The 25,684-nt window shown below is 44.8% G+C and overlaps 1 protein-coding gene across 2 annotated transcripts in view; it reads right to left on the bottom strand.

Annotated features, from left to right (window-relative positions):
• Positions 1 to 25,684, bottom strand: part of LOC122937792 (NFX1-type zinc finger-containing protein 1-like) — a 226,278-nt gene that overhangs the window by 167,230 nt on the left and 33,364 nt on the right. For both annotated transcript variants that reach the window (XM_044292832.1, XM_044292833.1), the window contains exon 2: positions 25,446 to 25,550. In XM_044292832.1, coding sequence (XP_044148767.1) covers positions 25,446 to 25,506 — 61 coding nt within the window. In that variant the 5' untranslated portion in view covers positions 25,507 to 25,550. The remainder of the gene's footprint in view (positions 1 to 25,445; positions 25,551 to 25,684) is intronic.

Here is a 25,684-nt window from a genome sequence, read left to right as displayed (position 1 = left end):
CCCAAAATGTCCTCATTTCGGCTGCACTGACCGGCGTCCAGCCACCGGGCCTGGCCAAAAAGGAGCCCGGGTGTTGAGTGACGAACTGTTGGGCGTACAGATTCGTCTGCTCCACCATCAGATTTACCAGTGGGTCACTGAAAAAATGACAAAAAAAGTCATATTCAGTGTAGCCCACTGTGGAAATCTGGATTCCTGATTGGCCTACGAAATCAGGAATCACGGGCTCGTATCGCTCTGGGCTACACCAGACAAGTTCACCGGCAGGGTGCTCCGGTGGATTTAACTGGTGGGCCGGGAAACCAGTACGAGCCCCAGAGCTGCTCGTACTAGTGTGGGCCACAGGGTCCCTAACATGGCGGTCCCCTTGCTCCGCCTGGCGGCGTCTCCGCCGCCTTGGGGGCTCATCATCATCGCTAGATGATGAGGAGGATGCGGATGACAACAGGAATGTGGGGTCATCCTCATCCTCACTGGGACTCTCGGACTCGGAGGCAAGCTGGGCGTATGTCTCCTCGGCCGAGAACGTCCGGCGGGCCATAGGGGAGTGTGTGTCTGCGTGTATATGTGCGTGTGTGTAACTCTTTATTTGGTGTGCGTGTGTGAGGGGGCACGGGTGTTCACGAACTCACCCTAAAACTAACAGAAAAAAATAAATAAAACTAACTAAAAAAAGGGCAAAAAAGTGAGGAAAAAAAATTCAAAACTGCTGATCAACCGTCCGAAGTTGATCAGCGGTGGGGTGTGCGATGCGCTAACAGTGGCCGGACGCTAAGTGCCGGTCACAGTCAGCGAACTCAAAAAAAAAAAAAAAAAGCAAGGGGGGGGGGGGGCAAGTAGCCGGGGGAGGACCCCAGACACCCTAACTGGGGTGATGCAATAAAAAGTCAAAAAAACTACCTTTCCCTTTTTTTTCCCTGCCTATCCCAAACTTTCCCTAGCTGTCCCTATGTACCTGATGGGGTGCTGGGGGCAGAGATCGGGTCCTGGGGGGCACAGATCGGGGTGCAGGCAGCGGTGGCAGACACGTTCAGGCAGCTCCTCTCTCCTCCGGCGCCGTAACACAAAAGGAGGAGGAGAGGGGCGCCTGCCTCTTTTGAATCTGCCGCCGGACCGCCCACAGACCAATCAGAAAGCGATCCTGAGTGGTGATGTCACCATCACCACTCAGGATCGCTGGATGGTGATTGGTGGAGTGAAATCACACCACCATCACCATCCTGTTCCGGGTTATCGGGTCTTCAGAGACCCGAATAACCCGGAAACGCAGAAAACCGCAGGTCTGAATTGACCTGCGGTTTTCTGCGATCGCATACATGGGGGGGTCACCGGACCCCCCGACGCATTTGCCCCAAGTGCCTGCTCAATGATTTGAGCAGGCACGGGGTTCCGATCGCCGCCGGCCGCGCGGCGGTGATTGAAAATGCACAGGGCGTACATGTACGCCCTGTGTCCTTAAGTACCAGGGCACAAGGGCGTACCTGTACGCCCTGTGTCCTTAAGGGGTTAAAGGTGGCTGTCTGGGGTGAACCTGGCCTAAGGGGCAGGCATAGGTATCGTTGACGTGCTGTCCCTCTTGTACCCCCTATCTACTTCAATAACTGATCTTCCCTGTGCAAATAGCTCTGGAATTGCCGTACCACAGCTACTTAGGTCCTGTTTGGGACCGGTTTTATTGGATATTTATTAAAAGCTAAGTTTTATAGTTCCTCAAACAATTGCAAATTCCAGATTGTGAGGCACAAAAAAAGTCAAGGGGGTTAATATTTTTGCAAGGCACTGTAGGTGTTCTTTTCATTTCCTAGTTAACATTAATCTATTTTTTTAACCTGAGGATCACTGTAAGGTTCCTTGGAAGTAAATAAAGTGAATGAGACCTTGAATAGCATTTTATTTATTAGTTTTTATTTTTTTAGTGTCCAATTGTTTTATTTATTCGTTTTTTTTTGTGTCCAATTGTTTTATTTATATATCATTTCACTTCGCCAACTTAGACTATTGTGTTCTGATCCATCACATAAAATTCAGATTAACAAAACATTGAACTTAAGGCTGTAATGTAACAAAACATCAAGGGGGGTGAGTACGTATGCAAGGCACTGTATGTGTTTGTTACAAAGATAACATTGTTAATAACTTTGGCAATAACTAATGTACATCACATTTAAGCAACAATTTGGATTTCCTATCAAATTCTCTATCAGATACATATGTCACATGTCAAATTGGTTCCAAGATGGCGGCTTTCAAAATGTTGTGTTGGACACTAGCCCTCACAGATTTTCTCCCTCCCCTTAGCAAAATGCCACAAACAGGAAGGATTTCCTAGCCACCATTGTCCATATATTCAGAGGTCTCCAGATTTTTGGACCACGTTGTATAGTAAAAATAATGCACCAAGAAGGAGTTGTTGGAATCAAGTGAAACTTTATAGTCCTGAAACTTTATAGTCCTGACCTCAGTATCTGAGGAAAGGGATTTATGAGTAATTATTTCAGAAGACTTAAAGGTGGGAAGACAATGTAATAAAGCAGCACGAAATGCCAGCAGAATGCTTGGATGTATAGGGAGAGGTATAAGCAGTAGAAAGAATGAAGTGCTTATGCCGCTGTACAGAACACTGGTAAGACCTCACTTGGAGTATTGTGCGCAGTACTGGAGGCCATATCTCCAGAAGGATATAGATACTCTAGAGAGAGTTCAGAGAAGAGCTACTAAACTGGTCCATGGATTGCAGGATAAAACTTACCAGGAAAGATTAAAAGGACCTTAATATGTATAGCTTGGAAGAAAGACGAGACAGAGGGGATATGATAGAAACTTTTAAATACATAAAGGGAATCAACTCGGTAAAGGAGGAGAGCATATTTAAAAGAAGAAAAACTACCACAAGAGGACACAGTTTTAAATTAGAGGGGCAAAGGTTTAAAAGTAATATCAGGAAGTATTACTTTACTGAGAGAGTAGTGGATGCATGGAATAGCCTTCCTGCAGAAGTGGTAGCTGCAAATACAGTGGAAGAGTTTAAGCATGCATGGGATAGGCATAAGGCTATCCTTAATATAAGATAGGGCCAGGGACTATTCATAGGATTCAGATATATTGGGCAGACTAGATGGGCCAAATGGTTCTTATCTGCCGACACATTCTATGTTTCTATGTTTCTATGTAATGTAATGAAGGTATATCTAAGTGATTGTAATATTAGTGCAGAGGTGCTTGGTTCCCCAGACACTGTCTAGATGTCACCACATGTTGCTGCTCTCCGCTTCGGATGGTATGGCCTTGTGCATCCCAATGGGAAATAAGTCCAGAGAGTCAGGGTCTGCAGTAAACCAATGTACTTCTTTACTGGAGGAACACAAGTGCAAAACAATACAGGCAATGTACTGAGCTGGCTTCTCAAGTCTCCCCTCTGGTAGAAGAAGGTTCCATGCTAACGAAAGGCCTAAGGTAGCTGTCTCTTTCTGTCTTAGAAGGCTGGTGGCCCAGGGTCTATGGCTCTGCCTGGCTCCCTAGTCAAAAGGCTGGTGACCCAGGGTCTGTGGTAGAGTATTCCTGTCCTCAGTGTTTTCTTCTGGTCAGTCGTACAGCCTACTACACACTGGTCCTGAAATGCAGACAACTAGAGGCTCGGACTGTTTTCATTTTATACTGTTTCTAACTGTTACAATTGAGGTCTGAACCACAATACAAGTTAGTGGGGAGGACTAAGCAGTTTTCAGGTGTAAATAAGGCTACTATCACACTAGTGTTTTTGCAGTGTTTAGCAAAAAAGCTTCAGTTACTGATAATACAACCATCTTCACCCATTATGAACGGATCCGGTTTCATTATCTTTAACATACCCAAGACAGATCCGTCATGAACTCCATTAAAAGTCAATGAGGGATGGATCCGTTTTCTATTGTGCCAGATTGTGTCAGACGGATCCGTTTTGCTCCGCATCCCATGAAAAGCCTTTTGCTCTCCTATATGAGAACGCAACCAAAGGGAACAGAATGCATTTTAGAGCATTCCGTTCTGTTCAGTTACGTTTTGTCCCCATTATCAATGACCAGAAAATATTAACGCTAGTGTGAAAGTTCCTTTACAGTCTAGACAGAACTTAACCAGACAGTCAAAAGTTCACTAGGTCAGTTTTTTCCTATCCAAAACTTAGCTCTGCATATTCTTCTATAGTAACTGTGGAAAATACTAACTTTTCAGTGCAGTGCGGGGACAAGGAGTGGCGCAGGGAGCAGGGAGCGGATAAGTGTATTACCTGTGAGGGGCCTGGCACATATGGGGGCCGTTATAGACATTGGATAACCCCTTTAACATTTTCCATAGCACAGTACAATAACAATGCAAATTAAAAGGATATATTACAATCTAATATATAAAGCTGAGAGTATGTGTGTATGTATGTCTGCTAAAGGAATATGCACCGTCACATTTGCGAAATTTGGCACACATGTACATCAGGTGCCCGGGAAGGTATTAGACCAGGTCTCGGCTCTCTAGCACGTACCGTTCCTGAGATATTCCCCAAAAATCCATTAGAAAATAGAAGCCTTGTCACATGACCCTTATCAGCCAATAGAAACTTGCAGACCCATAGTCTCCACATACACACAGTTTTACACCAGGTTTCCATAACAACCCAGACATTTTTCTTCACTGCTGTAGGTCAGCTTTAAAGGGGCAGGGTGCTGTGGATGACACTGCTAAGGGTGCGGAGTGCTGTGAAGGTCACAGTTAAGGGGGCAGATATGGTGGCTGTAACGAATACCACACCTTGTGCCCGCTTGACGTGGCTAACGTCTAGATCACGAGACCCGGTATGGTCACGGGTTACCAAAAACGTGATGTTACTCCCTCCAGAGGAGCAGGTAAGGTCAGCGTGGTACAGTTTACACATACACCTCCTGTCCACCTGGGCTCGGATAAGCAACAAGCTGAGAGAGCCTTTTCATGGCCGCAGTTAAAACAGCACTGTCTCAGCTCGGGTAATCTGCCACCAGCTTCTCGTTTGATATAAGCCCGGTCCGTTAACGGGATTATACAGGGTGAGAAACCAACCCGTGGTAGCTCATAACTAGGCCAAAACACGGACGTGGGGATTTGTGATCGAGATACAAGACAGCACAAGATTAAATTACAGTATATATTTAATTTCCGTAAGGGCACACTAGATATAACACAATATACATAGAGAATATATACGGTGGTCTGAGGTTACAGACACAGGTTATATGGGTACAACAGGGTTAAGCAGAGTAAAAGTCAGTTACCAGGTAAATGGAAGTTCCTTTGGGTCATAAGGGTGGAATAGCGCTTGGCTGCAGTCATGTGGGGGCAGTGAGGTCAGCTGGTCTCTCCAAACACATTGGCATGATGTGACCCCCTTCAGAAAAGATACCGCCCTCTGGCTTGCATGGGCTTATGACCTGTAGCCGGCCGCTCCCCTCCCCGCCTATGGGTAGGGTCCACCCCTCCTTCTCTGATGCTGGGAGCAATTGACCCATAGGGCTTATAGCCCCAGAAAAGAATGTCGCAGGAAGATAGTTCCAGGCCCAATTGATCCACCTGGGTTCCGGCTACAACTAGAGTCCAAACATGGTACCGGTATTTGGTTTCTGTGGGGAGAAATCGATATCTCCTTTCTCTGGCATGCCCCCATCAAACAAAGCCCATTGGCACGTATGTATCCGGTTTGCACCTGCGATGGCCGGGCGATTCATAATTCCTTATGAAATCTAGGTGCCAACATGTCTGGAAGGTATCATTGATCCTTACAAGGGCTGATACCTCCTGCTGAGGGGTTTTCCTGCAGGATTTAGCTTTCCTTCAAACTGGTTGATTGAGGTGTGACCTTTTCCACCTGGGGCCTCCTTGAAGCCTGTACCCCTGGGGCTTTCTTCCTTACCACCTGACAATCAGATGGCTGGGGGGTGGGAACTTATTTTGCATGTACCCTGATGAACATGCCAAAAGGTAAATCAAATGACAATAAGGGCTGCCAGTAAATATTAATCCATATTCCTCACAGTGGCCATTAAGGCCAACCTCAAAAGAAGGACTTCAAAACCCCGCCCCCAGGCCCTGCCCTGATTTGGTTAGGCCACGCCCATCCTGCAGCCGACAGGGATTGAAAAAATGAAGGTAAAAATCAACTTCTGTCAGCTGCAGGGGTGGGAGGGAGGGTGACTTTCTCCCTGAAGTTCACATTCAGACAGCACAGTGCTGCTGTCTGAGAGTTAGCTGTTCAAGAGGACATTCTCGTATCCATCCAGGCCATGCGCCGGACTGAGGACAGGGAGTCTGAAAGCCAGACATTCAGACCTAAAACTGGACCTCTGCCCACCCTAGGGGAAGGTTGCTGTGAAGGTCACAGTTAAGGGGAGGGTCCGCAATGCTGGTCAGTGTTAAGGGGCAGATTGCCACTGTTAAGGGGACGGGGTGTTGTGGAAATCACTAATAAAGGGGTGGCCGCTGTGGAGGTCACTGTTAAGGGGGTGGGTGCTGTGGAGGTCTCTGTTAAGGAGGTGCAAGGAACGGTGGAGTTCACAGTTAAGGGAACGGTCCACTATGGAGGTCAGTGTTAGGGGGCGGGGTACTGTTAAGGGGGCAGGCTGCTCTGGAGGTCACTGGTAAAGAGGTGGGCACTGTGGAGGTCACTGTTAAGGGAGGAGAAAATAGATTGGTTTAGGAGCAGCAACACAAACGGCTTATGAAGAGCAGAAATGGTGAATACGCAGCAGCTGGGCAGGGGAACGCAGATCCAAAGCGGTCCAATAGCATGTAAAAAAGAATGGAGGGCCACAGCAGCGTCTCGCCAGAAAACTTCTTTATTCAGGAACACTCCTCACAACAAGGCATATAAAAAGTAGTTTGCAGCAACGTTTCGGCTAGGAGTAGTCTTTGTCAAGCATGTTAACAAGTTAAAATCACAGCCTATAAATAGCACATGACAGGCCCACCCACACCGCTAAGCAGCCAATAAGATTCAAATTTATGTATAACACACCTGTGTATGAAATCAAAGGGGACCGATATGCTGAAATAAATTAGCCAGCTGTAGCAAAACGTACCTATGTGAGGCCATCATGTACAGAGCTCCTCCGTCCCTCCAGCGTCCCATGATCGGCAGTGCGCATGTCTGCATACGTCATCGCATGCGCCACCACGCGGCGGCGCGCGTATGACGTGCCCAAGTGAATCCGAATGCATAGTTCACGCCGGACAACTTACATCATCAGGCGGCGGCCGACTGACGTCACAAGGCCACTCCCACCTGGCGTTACGGATTGGAATATGAATCCGTAACTGATCCGTTCCAAGAAACGTGTGCACATCGTGTCAATCCTTTGTGCACACGTTTCTTCATCAGAGACAATTCTCTTCACCCTTAAGAGTTGGCTCCATGGAAGGGAGTCAAGCATTCTATGTGGGTGGTAGCTATCATGCATAAGTAAAGTGTTGCGGTCAGTGGGCTTCCGATAGAGGTCCGTAGCCAAAAGACCCTCCATCACATAGACTCGCACATCAAGGAACTGCAACTCACTAGGAGAAACAGTTATAGTGAATTGCAGACCCGGGACACCCGCGTTCAAATGAAGATGAAAATTATCAAGTTCATTCAAAGTGCCTGTCCAGATCATGAAGATGTCGTCGATGTAGCGCCACCAACATAGGACTCTCCCAAAGAAAGGGGAGTGATACACGAGTTTGTCCTCCACCTCAGCCATAAAGATGTTAGCGTAGGTGGGGGCCACATTGGACCCCATGGCCACACCCCGCTGCTGCTGATAGAAGGTGTCCCCGAATAGGAAGTAACTCCTCTTCAGGACCACCTCCAAGAGGCGGAGGACAAATCGGCACACACCCGGGGAGAGCCCCATGTCGGTCAGGGCCACTTCGACGACATCTAACCCATATGTATGGTCAATCGAAGTGTACAAAGACACTACATCGAAACTGACCAACAAAAATTGGGCGGGCAGTTGTAAATCCTGTAATTTAGAAAGGCTGCTCTGGAGGTCACTGGTAAAGAGGTGGGCACTGTGGAGGTCACTGTTAAGGGAGGAGAAAATAGATTGGTTTAGGAGCAGCAACACAAACGGCTTATGAAGAGCAGAAATGGTGAATACGCAGCAGCTGGGCAGGGGAACGCAGATCCAAAGCGGTCCAATAGCATGTAAAAAAGAATGGAGGGCCACAGCAGCGTCTCGCCAGAAAACTTCTTTATTCAGGAACACTCCTCACAACAAGGCATATAAAAAGTAGTTTGCAGCAACGTTTCGGCTAGGAGTAGCCTTTGTCAAGCATGTTAACAAGTTAAAATCACAGCCTATAAATAGCACATGACAGGCCCACCCACACCGCTAAGCAGCCAATAAGATTCAAATTTATGTATAACACACCTGTGTATGAAATCAAAGGGGACCGATATGCTGAAATAAATTAGCCAGCTGTAGCAAAACGTACCTATGTGAGGCCATCATGTACAGAGCTCCTCCGTCCCTCCAGCGTCCCATGATCGGCAGTGCGCATGTCTGCATACGTCATCGCATGCGCCACCACGCGGCGGCGCGCGTATGACGTGCCCAAGTGAATCCGAATGCATAGTCCACGCCGGACAACTTACATCATCAGGCGGCGGCCGACTGACGTCACAAGGCCACTCCCACCTGGCGTTACGGATTGGAATATGCATGAGGGCTCAAATGGGGCTGTACATGGAGGGCGATCGCACCACTGTAGCACATGAACAGTGTGCAAAAACGCTCGCCAAGGATAACAACAATAAGGCATAGAAAGCGCACTGCCATTAATACTAGCGCAAGGAAGGAACAGGGAGATATGCAAAAACATATGGGCATCGCATAGGTACAGCGGGCATAATAAAGAGAACAGGAATCACTAGATATTGATGACAAATAGTATTTTCACTGTGCACAGGTTACCATTGATAAATAATATATCATACACAGGTGTGTGTAGAAAAAACTACAATGATCATCATGATGCTATAAAGCGGTGTGATTAGGGCACATAATTAAAAGAACAAAGCAAAAAATACTGTAACAGAGGAGAAATATGAAGTCAGCCATATAAAGAATATTTCTTGATTAAATCCAGATTTTAGCTGATGCCAGCCACATTAAATTCGAGATTTAAACCAAATGGCTGTAGGGATTTCAGTGTGTAGATCCATTTGAGTTCCTTCTTCCTTAATATCGCATCCCTGTCACCCCCTCTCCGTAAGGGGCCCACACTGTCAATGACTCTAAAGCGAAGCTGGTTAACAGAGTGCCCCGCCTCCACGAAGTGTTTCGCAACGGGCTTATCCATGTTCATCTTGCGTATGGTACTCTTGTGTTTGTTAATACGCTCTCTAATCTCCATGGTGGTCTCTCCCACATAAATAAGGCTGCAGGGGCACTGGATGGCATAAATCACATCCCGTGACCTGCAGGTGTAATAGCCCTTGATTTTACATTTTTTCCCACTGTAAGGGTGGGAGAAATATTCACCTTTGAGAACGTTACCACAATTACAGCAAGATAAACATGGATAAGTCCCGTTTTTGCGCGGTGCAAGAAGTTTTTGTGTCGGTGACTGGCCACCTACATCGGATTTAACCAGTCTATCACGGAGACTAGGGTTCCGTCTGTATGCCATCAGCGGCGGGGATTTGAACTCTTCTATATCTGGCAAACCCCGTTGGAGTATATGCCATTCCTTTCTGAGGATGTTGGCAATGTTGCCGCTATCCCGGCCGAAGATGGACACAAACGGAACCCTAGTCTCAGAGACCGCCTTTGTTGGTTTCCGTAGTGCGGTGCACCTGTCAACCAGCCTCACCCTCTGTTTGGTTCGAGTAAGTAGGGGTTTCGGGTAACCTCGTTCCAAGAAACGTGTGCACATCGTGTCAATCCTTTGTGCACACGTTTCTTCATCAGAGACAATTCTCTTCACCCTTAAGAGTTGGCTCCATGGAAGGGAGTCAAGCATTCTATGTGGGTGGTAGCTATCATGCATAAGTAAAGTGTTGCGGTCAGTGGGCTTCCGATAGAGGTCCGTAGCCAAAAGACCCTCCATCACATAGACTCGCACATCAAGGAACTGCAACTCACTAGGAGAAACAGTTATAGTGAATTGCAGACCCGGGACACCCGCGTTCAAATGAAGATGAAAATTATCAAGTTCATTCAAAGTGCCTGTCCAGATCATGAAGATGTCGTCGATGTAGCGCCACCAACATAGGACTCTCCCAAAGAAAGGGGAGTGATACACGAGTTTGTCCTCCACCTCAGCCATAAAGATGTTAGCGTAGGTGGGGGCCACATTGGACCCCATGGCCACACCCCGCTGCTGCTGATAGAAGGTGTCCCCGAATAGGAAGTAACTCCTCTTCAGGACCACCTCCAAGAGGCGGAGGACAAATCGGCACACACCCGGGGAGAGCCCCATGTCGGTCAGGGCCACATCGACGACATCTAACCCATATGTATGGTCAATCGAAGTGTACAAAGACACTACATCGAAACTGACCAACAAAAATTGGGCGGGCAGTTGTAAATCCTGTAATTTAGAAAGAAAATGCCCAGTATCCTTGATATAGGATGGGGCGGAGGTCGCACGGACCTGCAATAACTTGTCCAGAAAGACAGACAATGGATTGAAGACCGAGCCCCTACCAGAGACAATCGGTCGGCCCGGTGGGTTAATCAATCTCTTGTGAATATTGGGGAGTATGTATAACATCGGGGTGATAGGGTGGGGCACCATGAGGTATTGATACAAACCATCATCTATAATGGAACTTTGTAGTGCCTCTTCCAATATCACCCCGATGTCACGCATAATATCCCATTTGGGATCACCGGGTAGTTTCTTATAAACCTCAAGATCACTCAATTGTCTGTCTATCTCTCCAATGTACATCGCAGTGTCCATAACGACCACCGCCCCACCCTTATCCGCAGGCTTAATGGTAATGCGGGTGTCTCGTTCCAATGACATGATAGCCTGTCGTTCAGGAATCGAGAGGTTATTCCTACCACCAGTGGGACTTAAAGATTCGATCTGTTTATGCACAATGTGAATGTACGATTCAACCACGTGGTTGGTATGAGGTGGTGAAAAGACACTGGGTTTCCTGAGTTGAAATTCTTTACATGTTAATAACGCTGTATTGTTATTACTAATCACAGGTGTTTTATTAGCTTCAACATTTTTAGATGCAAAAAAACATTTTAGGCGTAAATTTCTAAAGAAACGTTGTAGATCTAACTCTAGAGAAAACCAGTCTCTATCGACAGTAGGAGAGAAACTGAGTCCCCGACTCAATACCCGTGTCTGTACGGGAGTGAGTGGTACTGAGGAGATATTAATGACTAATTGTGTTATCTCCGTGGATTGCGTCTGGTTGATCTCGCAGACATCACTTGATTCTGAGGTGGCTTCCCTTTTACGTGGCCGATGGTGCTTTCTTCCACCCCGGCGACATCCCCGTCGCCTAGTTGACCTAAAAAAGGGGCTGACGTGGAGGGTTCATCAGTAGAATCGGAGACAGTGGAGAAACCAAAATGATTGTGGTCAAACCTCTTATTACGCCTCCTCCTAGGCTTCCCTTGTGGCTGTTGATTGCGCCAGTTGTACACTTTTCCGGACTGGTAATCCTCCAGATCACGGTGCCATTTTTCCCTTTTAACGCGCTCAGTTTCACTTCTGTGGCGTAGGGCTTGCTGTGCTATTTTATCAGTGTGTACCGTGTATTCCTCAACACTGGTCAAAGCCTGGATTTGCGCATTCAGCTCGACAATCACACCTTTAATTTTCTCCACCTCCTTACACAAAAAGTCAATATTGAGCAATATCAATTCAAAGGAGTACTTGTTACTCACCGCCTCGAATTTCATACAGAAATCTGTATCGTTGGGAAAGAGGTTAGGTCGTAGGTGAGAGCGTAAACCTCTCGGGATCCGGCGGTTCCTATAGTACTCTCTCAGAGTGCTCAGATGTAACTCCATCGTGGTCAGTCTTTTAGACTCCTGTTCACATTTGCGTTTAAGCAGATCGGGTAAGAGCATGGACACCCCTAACACCTCGACATATATGTATACAGAGGAGGAAATATTGAAATTGATTGGATCCGAATCCAGTGATGTTTCCTTCTTAAGCACTCCCTCCATTGATCTGCTTAAACGCAAATGTGAACAGGAGTCTAAAAGACTGACCACGATGGAGTTACATCTGAGCACTCTGAGAGAGTACTATAGGAACCGCCGGATCCCGAGAGGTTTACGCTCTCACCTACGACCCAACCTCTTTCCCAACGATACAGATTTCTGTATGAAATTCGAGGCGGTGAGTAACAAGTACTCCTTTGAATTGATATTGCTCAATATTGACTTTTTGTGTAAGGAGGTGGAGAAAATTAAAGGTGTGATTGTCGAGCTGAATGCGCAAATCCAGGCTTTGACCAGTGTTGAGGAATACACGGTACACACTGATAAAATAGCACAGCAAGCCCTACGCCACAGAAGTGAAACTGAGCGCGTTAAAAGGGAAAAATGGCACCGTGATCTGGAGGATTACCAGTCCGGAAAAGTGTACAACTGGCGCAATCAACAGCCACAAGGGAAGCCTAGGAGGAGGCGTAATAAGAGGTTTGACCACAATCATTTTGGTTTCTCCACCGTCTCCGATTCTACTGATGAACCCTCCACTTCAGCCCCTTTTTTAGGTCAACTAGGCGACAGGGATGTCGCCGGGGTGGAAGAAAGCACCATCGGCCACGTAAAAGGGAAGCCACCTCAGAATCAAGTGATGTCTGCGAGATCAACCAGACGCAATCCACGGAGATAACACAATTAGTCATTAATATCTCCTCAGTACCACTCACTCCCGTACAGACACGGGTATTGAGTCGGGGACTCAGTTTCTCTCCTACTGTCGATAGAGACTGGTTTTCTCTAGAGTTAGATCTACAACGTTTCTTTAGAAATTTACGCCTAAAATGTTTTTTTGCATCTAAAAATGTTGAAGCTAATAAAACACCTGTGATTAGTAATAACAATACAGCGTTATTAACATGTAAAGAATTTCAACTCAGGAAACCCAGTGTCTTTTCACCACCTCATACCAACCACGTGGTTGAATCGTACATTCACATTGTGCATAAACAGATCGAATCTTTAAGTCCCACTGGTGGTAGGAATAACCTCTCGATTCCTGAACGACAGGCTATCATGTCATTGGAACGAGACACCCGCATTACCATTAAGCCTGCGGATAAGGGTGGGGCGGTGGTCGTTATGGACACTGCGATGTACATTGGAGAGATAGACAGACAATTGAGTGATCTTGAGGTTTATAAGAAACTACCCGGTGATCCCAAATGGGATATTATGCGTGACATCGGGGTGATATTGGAGAGGCACTATCAAGTTCCATTATAGATGATGGTTTGTATCAATACCTCATGGTGCCCCACCCTATCACCCTGATGTTATACATACTCCCCAAGATTCACAAGAGATTGATTAACCCACCGGGCCGACCGATTGTCTCTGGTAGGGGCTCGGTCTTCAATCCATTGTCTGTCTTTCTGGACAAGTTATTGCAGGTCCGTGCGACCTCCGCCCCATCCTATATCAAGGATACTGGGCATTTTCTTTCTAAATTACAGGATTTACAACTGCCCGCCCAATTTTTGTTGGTCAGTTTCGATGTAGTGTCTTTGTACACTTCGATTGACCATACATATGGGTTAGATGTCGTCGATGTGGCCCTGACCGACATGGGGCTCTCCCCGGGTGTGTGCCGATTTGTCCTCCGCCTCTTGGAGGTGGTCCTGAAGAGGAGTTACTTCCTATTCGGGGACACCTTCTATCAGCAGCAGCGGGGTGTGGCCATGGGGTCCAATGTGGCCCCCACCTACGCTAACATCTTTATGGCTGAGGTGGAGGACAAACTCGTGTATCACTCCCCTTTCTTTGGGAGAGTCCTATGTTGGTGGCGCTACATCGACGACATCTTCATGATCTGGACAGGCACTTTGAATGAACTTGATAATTTTCATCTTCATTTGAACGCGGGTGTCCCGGGTCTGCAATTCACTATAACTGTTTCTCCTAGTGAGTTGCAGTTCCTTGATGTGCGAGTCTATGTGATGGAGGGTCTTTTGGCTACGGACCTCTATCGGAAGCCCACTGACCGCAACACTTTACTTATGCATGATAGCTACCACCCACATAGAATGCTTGACTCCCTTCCATGGAGCCAACTCTTAAGGGTGAAGAGAATTGTCTCTGATGAAGAAACGTGTGCACAAAGGATTGACACGATGTGCACACGTTTCTTGGAACGAGGTTACCCGAAACCCCTACTTACTCGAACCAAACAGAGGGTGAGGCTGGTTGACAGGTGCACCGCACTACGGAAACCAACAAAGGCGGTCTCTGAGACTAGGGTTCCGTTTGTGTCCATCTTCGGCCGGGATAGCGGCAACATTGCCAACATCCTCAGAAAGGAATGGCATATACTCCAACGGGGTTTGCCAGATATAGAAGAGTTCAAATCCCCGCCGCTGATGGCATACAGACGGAACCCTAGTCTCCGTGATAGACTGGTTAAATCCGATGTAGGTGGCCAGTCACCGACACAAAAACTTCTTGCACCGCGCAAAAACGGGACTTATCCATGTTTATCTTGCTGTAATTGTGGTAACGTTCTCAAAGGTGAATATTTCTCCCACCCTTACAGTGGGAAAAAATATAAAATCAAGGGCTATTACACCTGCAGGTCACGGGATGTGATTTATGCCATCCAGTGCCCCTGCAGCCTTATTTATGTGGGAGAGACCACCATGGAGATTAGAGAGCGTATTAACAAACACAAGAGTACCATACGCAAGATGAACATGGATAAGCCCGTTGCGAAACACTTCGTGGAGGCGGGGCACTCTGTTAACCAGCTTCGCTTTAGAGTCATTGACAGTGTGGGCCCCTTACGGAGAGGGGGTGACAGGGATGCGATATTAAGGAAGAAGGAACTCAAATGGATCTACACACTGAAATCCCTACAGCCATTTGGTTTAAATCTCGAATTTAATGTGGCTGGCATCAGCTAAAATCTGGATTTAATCAAGAAATATTCTTTATATGGCTGACTTCATATTTCTCCTCTGTTACAGTATTTTTTGCTTTGTTCTTTTAATTATGTGCCCTAATCACACCGCTTTATAGCATCATGATGATCATTGTAGTTTTTTCTACACACACCTGTGTATGATATATTATTTATCAATGGTAACCTGTGCACAGTGAAAATACTATTTGTCATCAATATCTAGTGATTCCTGTTCTCTTTATTATGCCCGCTGTACCTATGCGATGCCCATATGTTTTTGCATATCTCCCTGTTCCTTCCTTGCGCTAGTATTAATGGCAGTGCGCTTTCTATGCCTTATTGTTGTTATCCTTGGCGAGCGTTTTTGCACACTGTTCATGTGCTACAGTGGTGCGATCGCCCTCCATGTACAGCCCCATTTGAGCCCTCATGCATATTCCAATCCGTAACGCCAGGTGGGAGTGGCCTTGTGACGTCAGTCGGCCGCCGCCTGATGATGTAAGTTGTCCGGCGTGGACTATGCATTCGGATTCACTTGGGCACGTCATACGCGCGCCGCCGCGTGGTGGCGCATGCGATGACGTATGCAGACATGCGCACTGCCGATCATGGGACGCTGGAGGGACGGAGGAGCTCTGTACATGATGGCCTCACATAGGTACGTTTTGCTACAGCTGGCTAATTTATTTCAGCATATCGGTCCCCTTTGATTTCATACACAGGTGTGTTATACATAAATTTGAATCTTATTGGCTGCTTAGCGGTGTGGGTGGGCCTGTCATGTGCTATTTATAGGCTGTGATTTTAACTTGTTAACATGCTTGACAAAGGCTACTCCTAGCCGAAACGTTGCTGCAAACTACTTTTTATATGCCTTGTTGTGAGGAGTGTTCCTGAATAAAGAAGTTTTCTGGCGAGACGCTGCTGTGGCCCTCCATTCTTTTTTACATGTTAAGGGAGGAGGGGACTCTGGAGGTCACCATTAAAGGGGCAGCAGGGTACTGTGAGGTCACTGTTAAGGGAGCCGGGAACAGTTGAGATCACTGTTAAGGGGGCAGTCACTGTGGTGGTCTCTCTTAAGGGGGCCGAGAATGGTGGAGGTCAGTTAACCTCTTCCGGACACATGACGTACCGGTACGGCATGTTGTCCCGGGACTTAAGGACACATGACGTACCGGTACGTCATGTGTATTTCTGATCGCCGCCCGGCGGGCGGTGATCGGAACAAGGTGCCTGCTCAAATCATTGAGCAGGCACCTTGGGTCAATGCGCGGGGGCGTATCGTGACCCCCCGGGCAGGCGGCGTTGCCATCGGGTCCCCGTTGCCATCGGGTCCCCGTGGGGCTGTAGGGGGGACTCGATGGCATGGGAGACAGCGCAATGCCTTCCGCTGATGAGCCTGTGAGATCCAGCCCCCTGGATCTCACAGGCAGGAAGCTGTATGAGTAATACAACACTGTATTACTCATACAGCCAATGCATTCCAATAGAGAAATATTGGAATGCATTGTAAAGGATTAGACCCCCAAAAGTTGAAATCCCAAAGTGGGATAAAAAATATAGTAAAAAATAAAGTTCCCCCCCAAAAATGTAAAGTTTCAAGTACAAATAAACAAAAAAGTCATTTTCCCAAAATAAAGTTAAAAAAAATTGGTTGAAAATATTAGGTATCGCCGCGTCCGTATCGACCAGCTCTATAAAAATATCACATGACCTAACCCCTCAGATGAACACCGTAAAAAAAACTGTGCTAAATAAACAATTTTTTTGTCACCTTACATCACAAAAAGTGTAATAGCAAGTGATAAAAAAGTCGTATGCATTTTTTCGTTAGATTTTTTTTGTTTCAAAAATGATATTATTGTGTAAAACTTCTATAAATAAAAGAAAAGTATACATATTAGGTATCGCCGCAACCGTAATAACCTGCTCTATAAAAATATCACATGACCTAACCCCTCATGTGAATACCGTAAAAACAGAAAAGGGTGTAAATAAAAGCAATTTTTTGTCACCTTACATCACAAAAAGTGTAATAGCAAGCGATCAAAAAGTAATATGCACCCCAAAATACTGCCAGTCAAACCGTCATCTCATCCCGCAAAAAATGAGACCCTACCTAAGCTAATCGCCCAAAAACTGAAAAAACTATGGTTCTCAGAATATGAAGACACTAAAACATGATTTTTTGGGGGGGTTTCAAAATTGATATTATTGTGTAAAACTTATATAAATAAAAAAAAGTATACATATTAGGTATCGCCGTGTCTGTAATAACCTGCTCTATAAAAATATCACATGACCTAACCCCTCAGGTGAATACCATAAAAAAAACGGTGTAAAAAAAGCCATTTTCTGTCACCTTACATCACAAAAAGTGTAATAGCAAGCGATCAAAAAGTCACACACATCACAAAATAGTGGCAATTAAACCGTCATCTCATCCTGCAAAAATCATACCCTACCCAAGATAATCGCCCAAAAACTAAAACAACTATGGCTCTCAGACTATGGAAACACAAAAACATGCTTTTTTTTTGTTTCAAAAATGAAATCATTGTGTAAAACTTGCATAAATAAAAAGTATACATATTAAGTATTGCCGCGTCCGTGACAGCCTGGTCTATAAAAATACCACATGATCTAACCTGTCAGATGAATGTTGTAAATAACAAAAAATAAATACGGTGCAAAAACAGCTATTTCTTGTTACCTTGCCTCACAAAAAGTGTAATATAGAGCAACCAAAAATCATATGTACTTGAACTGGTCCTTTAAAAGTGGGTTTTTGAAAATTTCTGAAAAATGTCAAGATTTGCTTCTAAACTTCTAAGCCTTGTAATATCCCCAAAAATTTTTATGTCATTCCCAAAATGATCCAAACATGAAGTAGACATATGGTGAATGTAAAGTAATAACTATTTTTTTAGGTATTACTATGTATTATAGAAGTAGAGAAAATGAAACTTGGAAATTTGCACATTTTTAAAAATTTGGGACAAATTTTGTATTTTTTTATAAATAAAACAGAATTTTTTTTTACTCCATTTTACCAGTGTCATGAAGTACAATATGTGACGAAAAAACTGTCTCAGAATGGCCTGAATAAGTCAAAGTGTTTTTACGTTATCACCACATAAAGTGACACTGGTCAGATTTGCAAAAAATGGCCTGGTCCTTAAGGTGAAAATGAGCCTGGTCCTTAACCCCTTAAGGACTCTATTTCACCTTATGGACTTGGCCATTTTTTGCAAATCTGACCAGTGTCAATTTAAGTGCTGATAACTTTAAAATGCGTTGACTTACCCAGGCCGTTCTGAGATAGTTTTTTTTTGTCACATATTGTACTTCATGACACTGCTAAAATTGGGTCAAAAAAGTAAATTTTCTTGCATAAAAAATACCATATTTACTAAAAATTTTGAAAAATTAGAAAATTTCTAAGTTTCAGTTTCTCTACTTCTATAATACATAGTAATACCACCAAAAATTGTGATGACTTTACATTCCCCATATGTCTACTTCATGTTTGTAGCATTTTGGGAATGATGTTTTATTTTTTGGGGATGTTACAAGGCTTAGAAGTTTAGAAGCAAATTTTGCAATTTTTCAGAAATCTTCAAAATCCCACTTTTTATGGACCAGTTCAGGTTTGAAGTCACTTTGTGAGGCTTACATAATATAAACCACCCAAAAATGAAACTACACCCCTCAAGGTTTTCAAAACTGTTTTTACAAAATTTGTTAACCCTTTAGGTCTCCCACAAGACTTCATGGCAAATAAATTTTATGAATTTTGATTTTTTGAAACATTTTCCAATATAATCAATTTTTTCCTGGAAAAAAACAAGGGTTAACTGCCAAACAAAACTCAAAATGTGTTTCCCTGATTCTGTAGTTTGCAGAAACACCCCATATGTGGTCGTAAACTACTGTTTGGCCAAACGGGAGGACATAGAAGGAGGGGAACACCATATGGGTTTTGCAAGGCAGATTTTGCAGGACTGGTTTTGTTTATACCATGTCCCATTTGAAGCCCCCCGTTGCACCCCTAGAATAGAAATTTCAAAAAAGTTACTCCATCTAAGAAAGTACACCCCTCAAGGTATACAAAACTGGGTTTACAAAGTTTGTTAACCCTTTAGGTGTTCCACAAGAGCTAATGGCAGATAGAGAAACAATTTACAAATTTATATTTTTGGGAACATTTTCCAATATAATCAATTTTTTCCAGGAATAAAACAAGGGTTAACTGCCAAACAAAACTCAATATGGGTTGCCCTGATTCTTTAGTTTGCAGAAACACCCCATATGTGGTCGTAAACTACTGTTTCGCCAAACGGGAGGACATAGAAGGAGGGGAACACCATATGGGTTTTGCAAGGCAGATTTTGCAGGACTGGTTTTGTTTATACCATGTCCCATTTGAAGCCCCCCGTTGCACTCCTAGAATAGAAATTTCAAAAAAGTTACTCCATCTAAGAAAGTACACCCCTCAAGGTATTCAAAACTGGGTTTACAAACTTTGTTAACCCTTTAGGTGTTCCACAAGAGTTAATGGCAGATGGAGAAACAATTTAGAAATTTCTATTTTTTGGAAAATTTTCCACTTTAACCCTTACTTTATTACTGGAAAAAATGGGTTAACAGCCAAACAAAACTCAAAATGAGTTTCCCTTATTCTGTAGTTTGCAGAAACACCCCATATGTGGTCGTAAACTACTATTTGGCTAAACGGCAGGACATAGAAGAAGGGGAACGTCATATGGTTTTTGGAAGGCAGATTTTGCTGGACTGGTTTATTTACACCATGTACCCTTTCAAGCCCCCTGATGCACCCCTAGAGTAGAAACTCCATAAAAGTGACCCCATCTAGAAAACTACAGGATAAGGTGGTTGTTGTTTTTTGACTATTTTAGGGGTAAATATGATTTTTGGCTGCTCTATATTACTCTTTTCTGAGGCAAGGTAACAAAAAATGTAAATTCTAAAATTGTTTCTACATTCGCTATTTAGTTTTGTGGAACACCTAAAGGGTTAACATAGTTTGTAAAGTAACTTTTGAATACCTTGAGGGGTGTAGTTTCTTATATGGGGTCACTTTTTTGGAGTTTCTAGTCTAGGCTACATCAGGGGGGGCTTCTAATGGGACATGGTGTAAAAAAAAAAAACAGTCCATCAAAATCTGCCTTCCAGAAACCATGAGGAGTTCCCTTCGTTCTATGCCGTGCGGCTATATAGCCATTTACGACCACATATAGAGTGTTTCTGCAAACTACAGAATTAGGGCAATAAATATTTAGTTTTGTTTGGCTGTTAACCCTTGCTTTATTACCGGAAAAAAGGATTTAAATGGAAATTTTGCCCAAAAATGGGTGTTTGGCACCGTTTTTATTTTATATTTTTAACGCTGTTCATCCGAGGGGTTTGGTCAAAAGTTATTTTTATAGCGACGACTTTTACGCACGCATTGATGCCCAATATGTATGGCTCTCAGACTTTGGAGACACTAAGCAGGCATCCTAAAACTGCGGCCCTCCAGACGTAAAACTACAATTCCCACCATGCCCTGCTGATGTCTGTAGGTTGTCTGGGCATGCTGGGAGTTATAGTTTTACAACATCTGGAGGGCCGCAGTTTGAGGAAGCCTGCACTAAAACTAATATTTTTTTGGGGAAAAAAATTGTTTCCGTGTCTCCAAAGTCTCAGAGCCATAGTTTTTATGTTCTGTTGGGGATTATAAAAATGTAGTACTCCATGGAAGTGTGATACTCCCTGAAGCAATCGATAACGCAGAGGCCCGGATGATTGGGGCACGTGTTGCACTGAGTGGTGGTGTCCTTCCGTATCCCCCTCCTGCGAAACACTCTGCACTTTTTTGGGGTTCGTCCCTTCTTTCCAGTATGGGGGACCATCCTGGCGCCTCCAGTTCCCGAGGTACTCTGGCCTGCTCTTTCAAGGTTCGAAAAGATCAGGGCCTTGAGGACTGCCTCATAGAACTGGAGGAATGTCCCTGTGCTGCCAGCGCTTCGGGATAGTACAAAAGAGGTTGACATGGCAACCTGTACCAAGTAGACCGCAACTTTATTGTACCATGCCCGGGTTTTGAGCATGGCATTATATGGCTTGAGGACTTGATCAGAGAGATCAACTCCTCCCATATACCGATTGTAGTCGACGATACAATCGGGCTTGAGGACCGTTGCCGCGGTACCTCGCACAGAGACGGGGGTGGTGCTGTTACCGTGGATTGTGGACAGCATAAGGACATCCCTCTTGTCCTTATACCTGACCAGTAACAGGTTTCCACTGGTAAGGGCACGGGTCTCACCCCTGGGGATAGGTACCTGGAGGGGGTAGGCAGGGAGGCCTTGTTGATTATTCTGCACGGTCCCACAAGTGGACCTGAACAAGGGAATGCTGGTGGTGGGGGCAAGTGGCAGGGGGGGGTCTGGGGTCTGAAAGATGGAACAAAGAAAGTTTAGATAACTTTCCTAACTAACTTTTCCCTTCTATCCCTGCCTAATGGTGCCTCTCCTTCACAGACCCTAACCTACCTGGATGGTGATAGGTGCAGGAGGGTGATGGATGCCGATAAGGGGGGACTCAGCAGCTGGTGCTGAACGGTGCTGCAGGGTGCTCATGCAGAACAGGAAGAGGAGGGGAGAGAGGAGCGCAGGAGGTTTGAATCTCGCGCCTCTCTCCCCTGCACCAATCAGCACCCTGGACAGCGGCATTCAGCACCAGGGCCAGCACCGCCTCTCAAAAATGCACGGACTGTGATTGGTGGTGTATAATCATGCCAGCGATCACAGTCTTTTTCCGGTTCATCGGGTCACCGGAGACCCCAATGGACCTGAAACACAGACAATTTTCTGGGATCGCCGATACGTGCAAAGAGCAGCAAGTGCAATAAAACACTCCGGTCCGGTATTTGATCTCTTCTGGCTGGAAATCAGCCCAGCCGTCCATGTTGGGAAGAAAATACCTGCCTTTCCAAACAAAACCCTTTGCTATGTCACAATATATACAGATATACAGATATGCAGATGTGCTAATGTATGCGTATATAACAGAGACTTATGCTATGACAGTCTCTCAAACTATAGCACTAACCAATGTGATCATACAGTGAATATTGAGAATGAATGAATTAGATGAAATATGCTGGATCCTTCTGCTAGTAAACATAATAAATGCAGTTCAACATTACAAAACATCATAAGTGTAAAGAATGACATATATTATAGTGCAAGGTAACCATTCAAAGTGCAAAGTAGTGAGTTGATGCCATTGCATAGTAGCAATAGGAGCAAATGTTAATTAATGTCCATACTGCACAGTACCCTTGCTCCAAGGCACTACATTAGAGCGAGAGGAAATGTTTATTGGGGAAAATTATACAATTGAAAGGAGACCTTGACTGGTTCTAGCCTGGATACAAGATGAAATGGTTGGCCATGGAGGCATACAAGTTCCATTTGGTATCCTGCAGCACATTTGCTCACAGATGTTGCCGCTGGACCTGTAGATCCTGCACATTTGTAGGTTGTTGAATCCCAGCATTCCAGCTAGTCCCATAAATCAGGCATGCTCAACCTGTGGCCCTCCAGCTGTTGCAAAAGTACAACTCCCATCATTCCCTGACAGCCTACAGCTATCATCCTACAGAAGGGCATCGTGGGAGTTGTAGTTTTACAACAGCTGGAGGGCCGCAGGTTGAGCATTCCTGCGATAAATGATCAATTGGCGATAAATCTGGTGAATGGGTAGGCCAAGGAAGCGTTGCAGTCAGGTGGAGACATTCCCGGGCAACCGGCCTTGATGTGTGGGCAAGCATTATCCTGCTGAAAAAAGCCCTGCCATGAGAGACAACACATGTGGTCGCAGGATGTCTTACACATATTGCTGTCACTTGTATCACTACATGGGGCATCTGACAGTCATATGTGATGGCTTTCCAGATCATCACAAGTGGCAGTTGGGGCAATGTGTCACCTCAGTAAAGGCAGGATTAGAGCAATCTAATGAAAGTTATGTTTTAACACCTAAAGGATTTTTTTTTTTTTTAAACCTACTGTTTCTTTAGATGACCTTATGTTGATAGTAGTGTTAATAGAGTCTCAAAGGTTTGCAAAAATAGTGTAGCTGCTTTTAGGCTGGGTTCACACTTGAGCGCATTTTATATGCGCGTTTAACGCGCATTTTTGTCGCGCGTTTTTACGCGCGTTTTTTGCAATAGTAAACGCGCGTTTGACGCGCGTTTGTGTGATTGACTGCAGTGTCCTATGGCCACAAACGCGCGTCAAAACGCCCCAAAGAAGCTCAAGAACTTTTTTGAGCGTAGGGCGTTTTTCATCGCGTTTGAACGCGCTGTAAAACGCTCAAGTGTGAACCAGGGCCATAGTGAAGCGTTGGTTTTCATGTGTTGAGCGTTTTACAGCGCGTTTGAATGCGCTGTAAAACGCTCAAGTGTGAACCCAGCCTTATAGACCCTTGAGACTCTATTACCACTACTATCAACATAAGGTCATCTAGAGAAACAGCAGCTTTTAAAAAATAAAAATAAATTTCCTTTAGGTATTAGAGCAATCAAATGAAAGTTATGTTTTAACATAAGGGTCAGAAACAGGGTTTTGTTTAGCCTCTTGGTTATTAGTTTTTCTATGTAAGTTCTCTGGATCAATGAGATTTTTTCCCCCGTATGGTTTATATATGGAGAGCAATGTCCAGTGATAACAGAGAGGACTATACTGTATATTGTACGGGATAGTGCAGGGGTTATATTGTATATTGTACGGGATGGTGCAGGGGTTATACTGTATTGTACGGGATGGCGCAGTGGTTTTTATGCTCTTTGATGTGACAATTATCTTAGGTTTTCCTATCGCCCACCTTTGATGGCGCTGTGCCCAGCTCTGAGCCGATCCCGCTCAGCAGCTGCCAAGGCTTAGAGGAAACACTGGTTCTGTCACCCCCGTGCTGCACTTTTTTGCCCCATAAGATGCATTTTTCCCCCAAAAGTGGGGGGAAAATGCCCCTGCGTCTTATGGGGCGAATACTAATCAAGTTATTAGTACCAGAGGGCCAGGAAGCGCTATACTCACCTCTTCCTGGTCCTCATGCGCTCCACTGTGAAGGCTGCGCACAGTGTGAGGCCGCGCTGTGACCTCACACTGTGCGTGCCCACACAGCATACTGTACAAGAGGATTACCGAGCGCGAGCGGTGAGGAGCGGCAGCGTCCGGAGCAGGAAAGTGTTTTTCTGGGGGCTGATATGAGGCACTGGGGCTCTTATCTGAGGTCTGATTGGGGGTCATTCACATTGGGGTCTGATCTGAGGTCTTATTGGGGTCTTATTGACATTGGGGGTCTGATTGGTGGTCTGACCTGAGGTGTAATGATTTTTTTTTTTCTTATTGTCCCTCTCTAAAACCTTATAGGGCGAATAGAGCGTCTTATAGGGTGAAAAATACGGTAAGTTTAAAAATGATTTCTTCTCCCTTCATTATATTGATAGCGCAGGTCTGTATGTATACAGAGTGTATTTGTGTATATATATGAGTGTGTATGTGTATATAATATATATATATATATATACATACATACACAGGTGCGTGCGCTGCGTCTGTGTTTGTGCTTTAGGGTGCACACCCTAATGCAATAGGCTGCGCACGCCTATGCTCTTACCACAAGGCTTTTATACTCAAACCCGACCATTGTGAGATCTCAAACAGAAACACGAATTCAATAAAGACAATATGGTGCCAGTATGCAGCAATCTAGGCTTCTCATGTAATGGGCACTGCGACCCCAAATTTCTTTCTGCTAAGTGCCTGAAAATGGTCCGGGCAGAGACAAGAGCATGTAATAAAGGTGCCAACTGTGTCTGGGTGGTGAATAACGAAACGGTGGAAGCTTCTCGTATTGGTGGTATGTCTGGGAAATCCAGTGCCTGTTTACTGTGTGTATGCCATCATGTAAACACCAACGCATAACATCTACTTTAGAATGGCCTAGATGCCAGGCAGATTACCTAAATGACAATCGTGCTTCTCTCAGTCCAATGATGCGCCCCCTCTCAAAGTCTGTCAACTGGGCCAAATATCTTTGAGTACGTCATAGAGACATGTGCAGTTAACAATCTCTTACCAAGAGGTACACTATCCAAAAGTTGCCTCTAAGAGGCTTTTTATAGGGCAATGCGAGAAGCACTTTTAAACCCTCTTTTGGCATGACCCAGGGTCTAATCAGAGTACACTTTTATATACAAATACATAAACAGTACATAAATATCCATTATAAAGATTATTACTCACCTATGTTTGTTCTGTAGTTGCTGTTTTGTTTATTAACCCTATGCGTCCGGTGACTGTCCATTGTTAATTTTGTGAGTGAAGTTTTCACTTTTTTTAATTCAATTTCTGTGGAAAGTGAACATCCAAAGTTATCAATTAGAAAGATTTAAAAAAAAAACTCTTAATGGGGTTTTATTCATAACTTTTTATTGGCGCAGAATGTTTTTTTTTCTTTTATGAAAATAGCCATATGGAAGAGT

This window comes from Bufo gargarizans, chromosome 5, assembly GCF_014858855.1.
Source record: "Bufo gargarizans isolate SCDJY-AF-19 chromosome 5, ASM1485885v1, whole genome shotgun sequence".
Classification (NCBI taxonomy): domain Eukaryota; kingdom Metazoa; phylum Chordata; class Amphibia; order Anura; family Bufonidae; genus Bufo; species Bufo gargarizans.
This window is presented reverse-complemented; position numbering and strand designations above follow the sequence as displayed.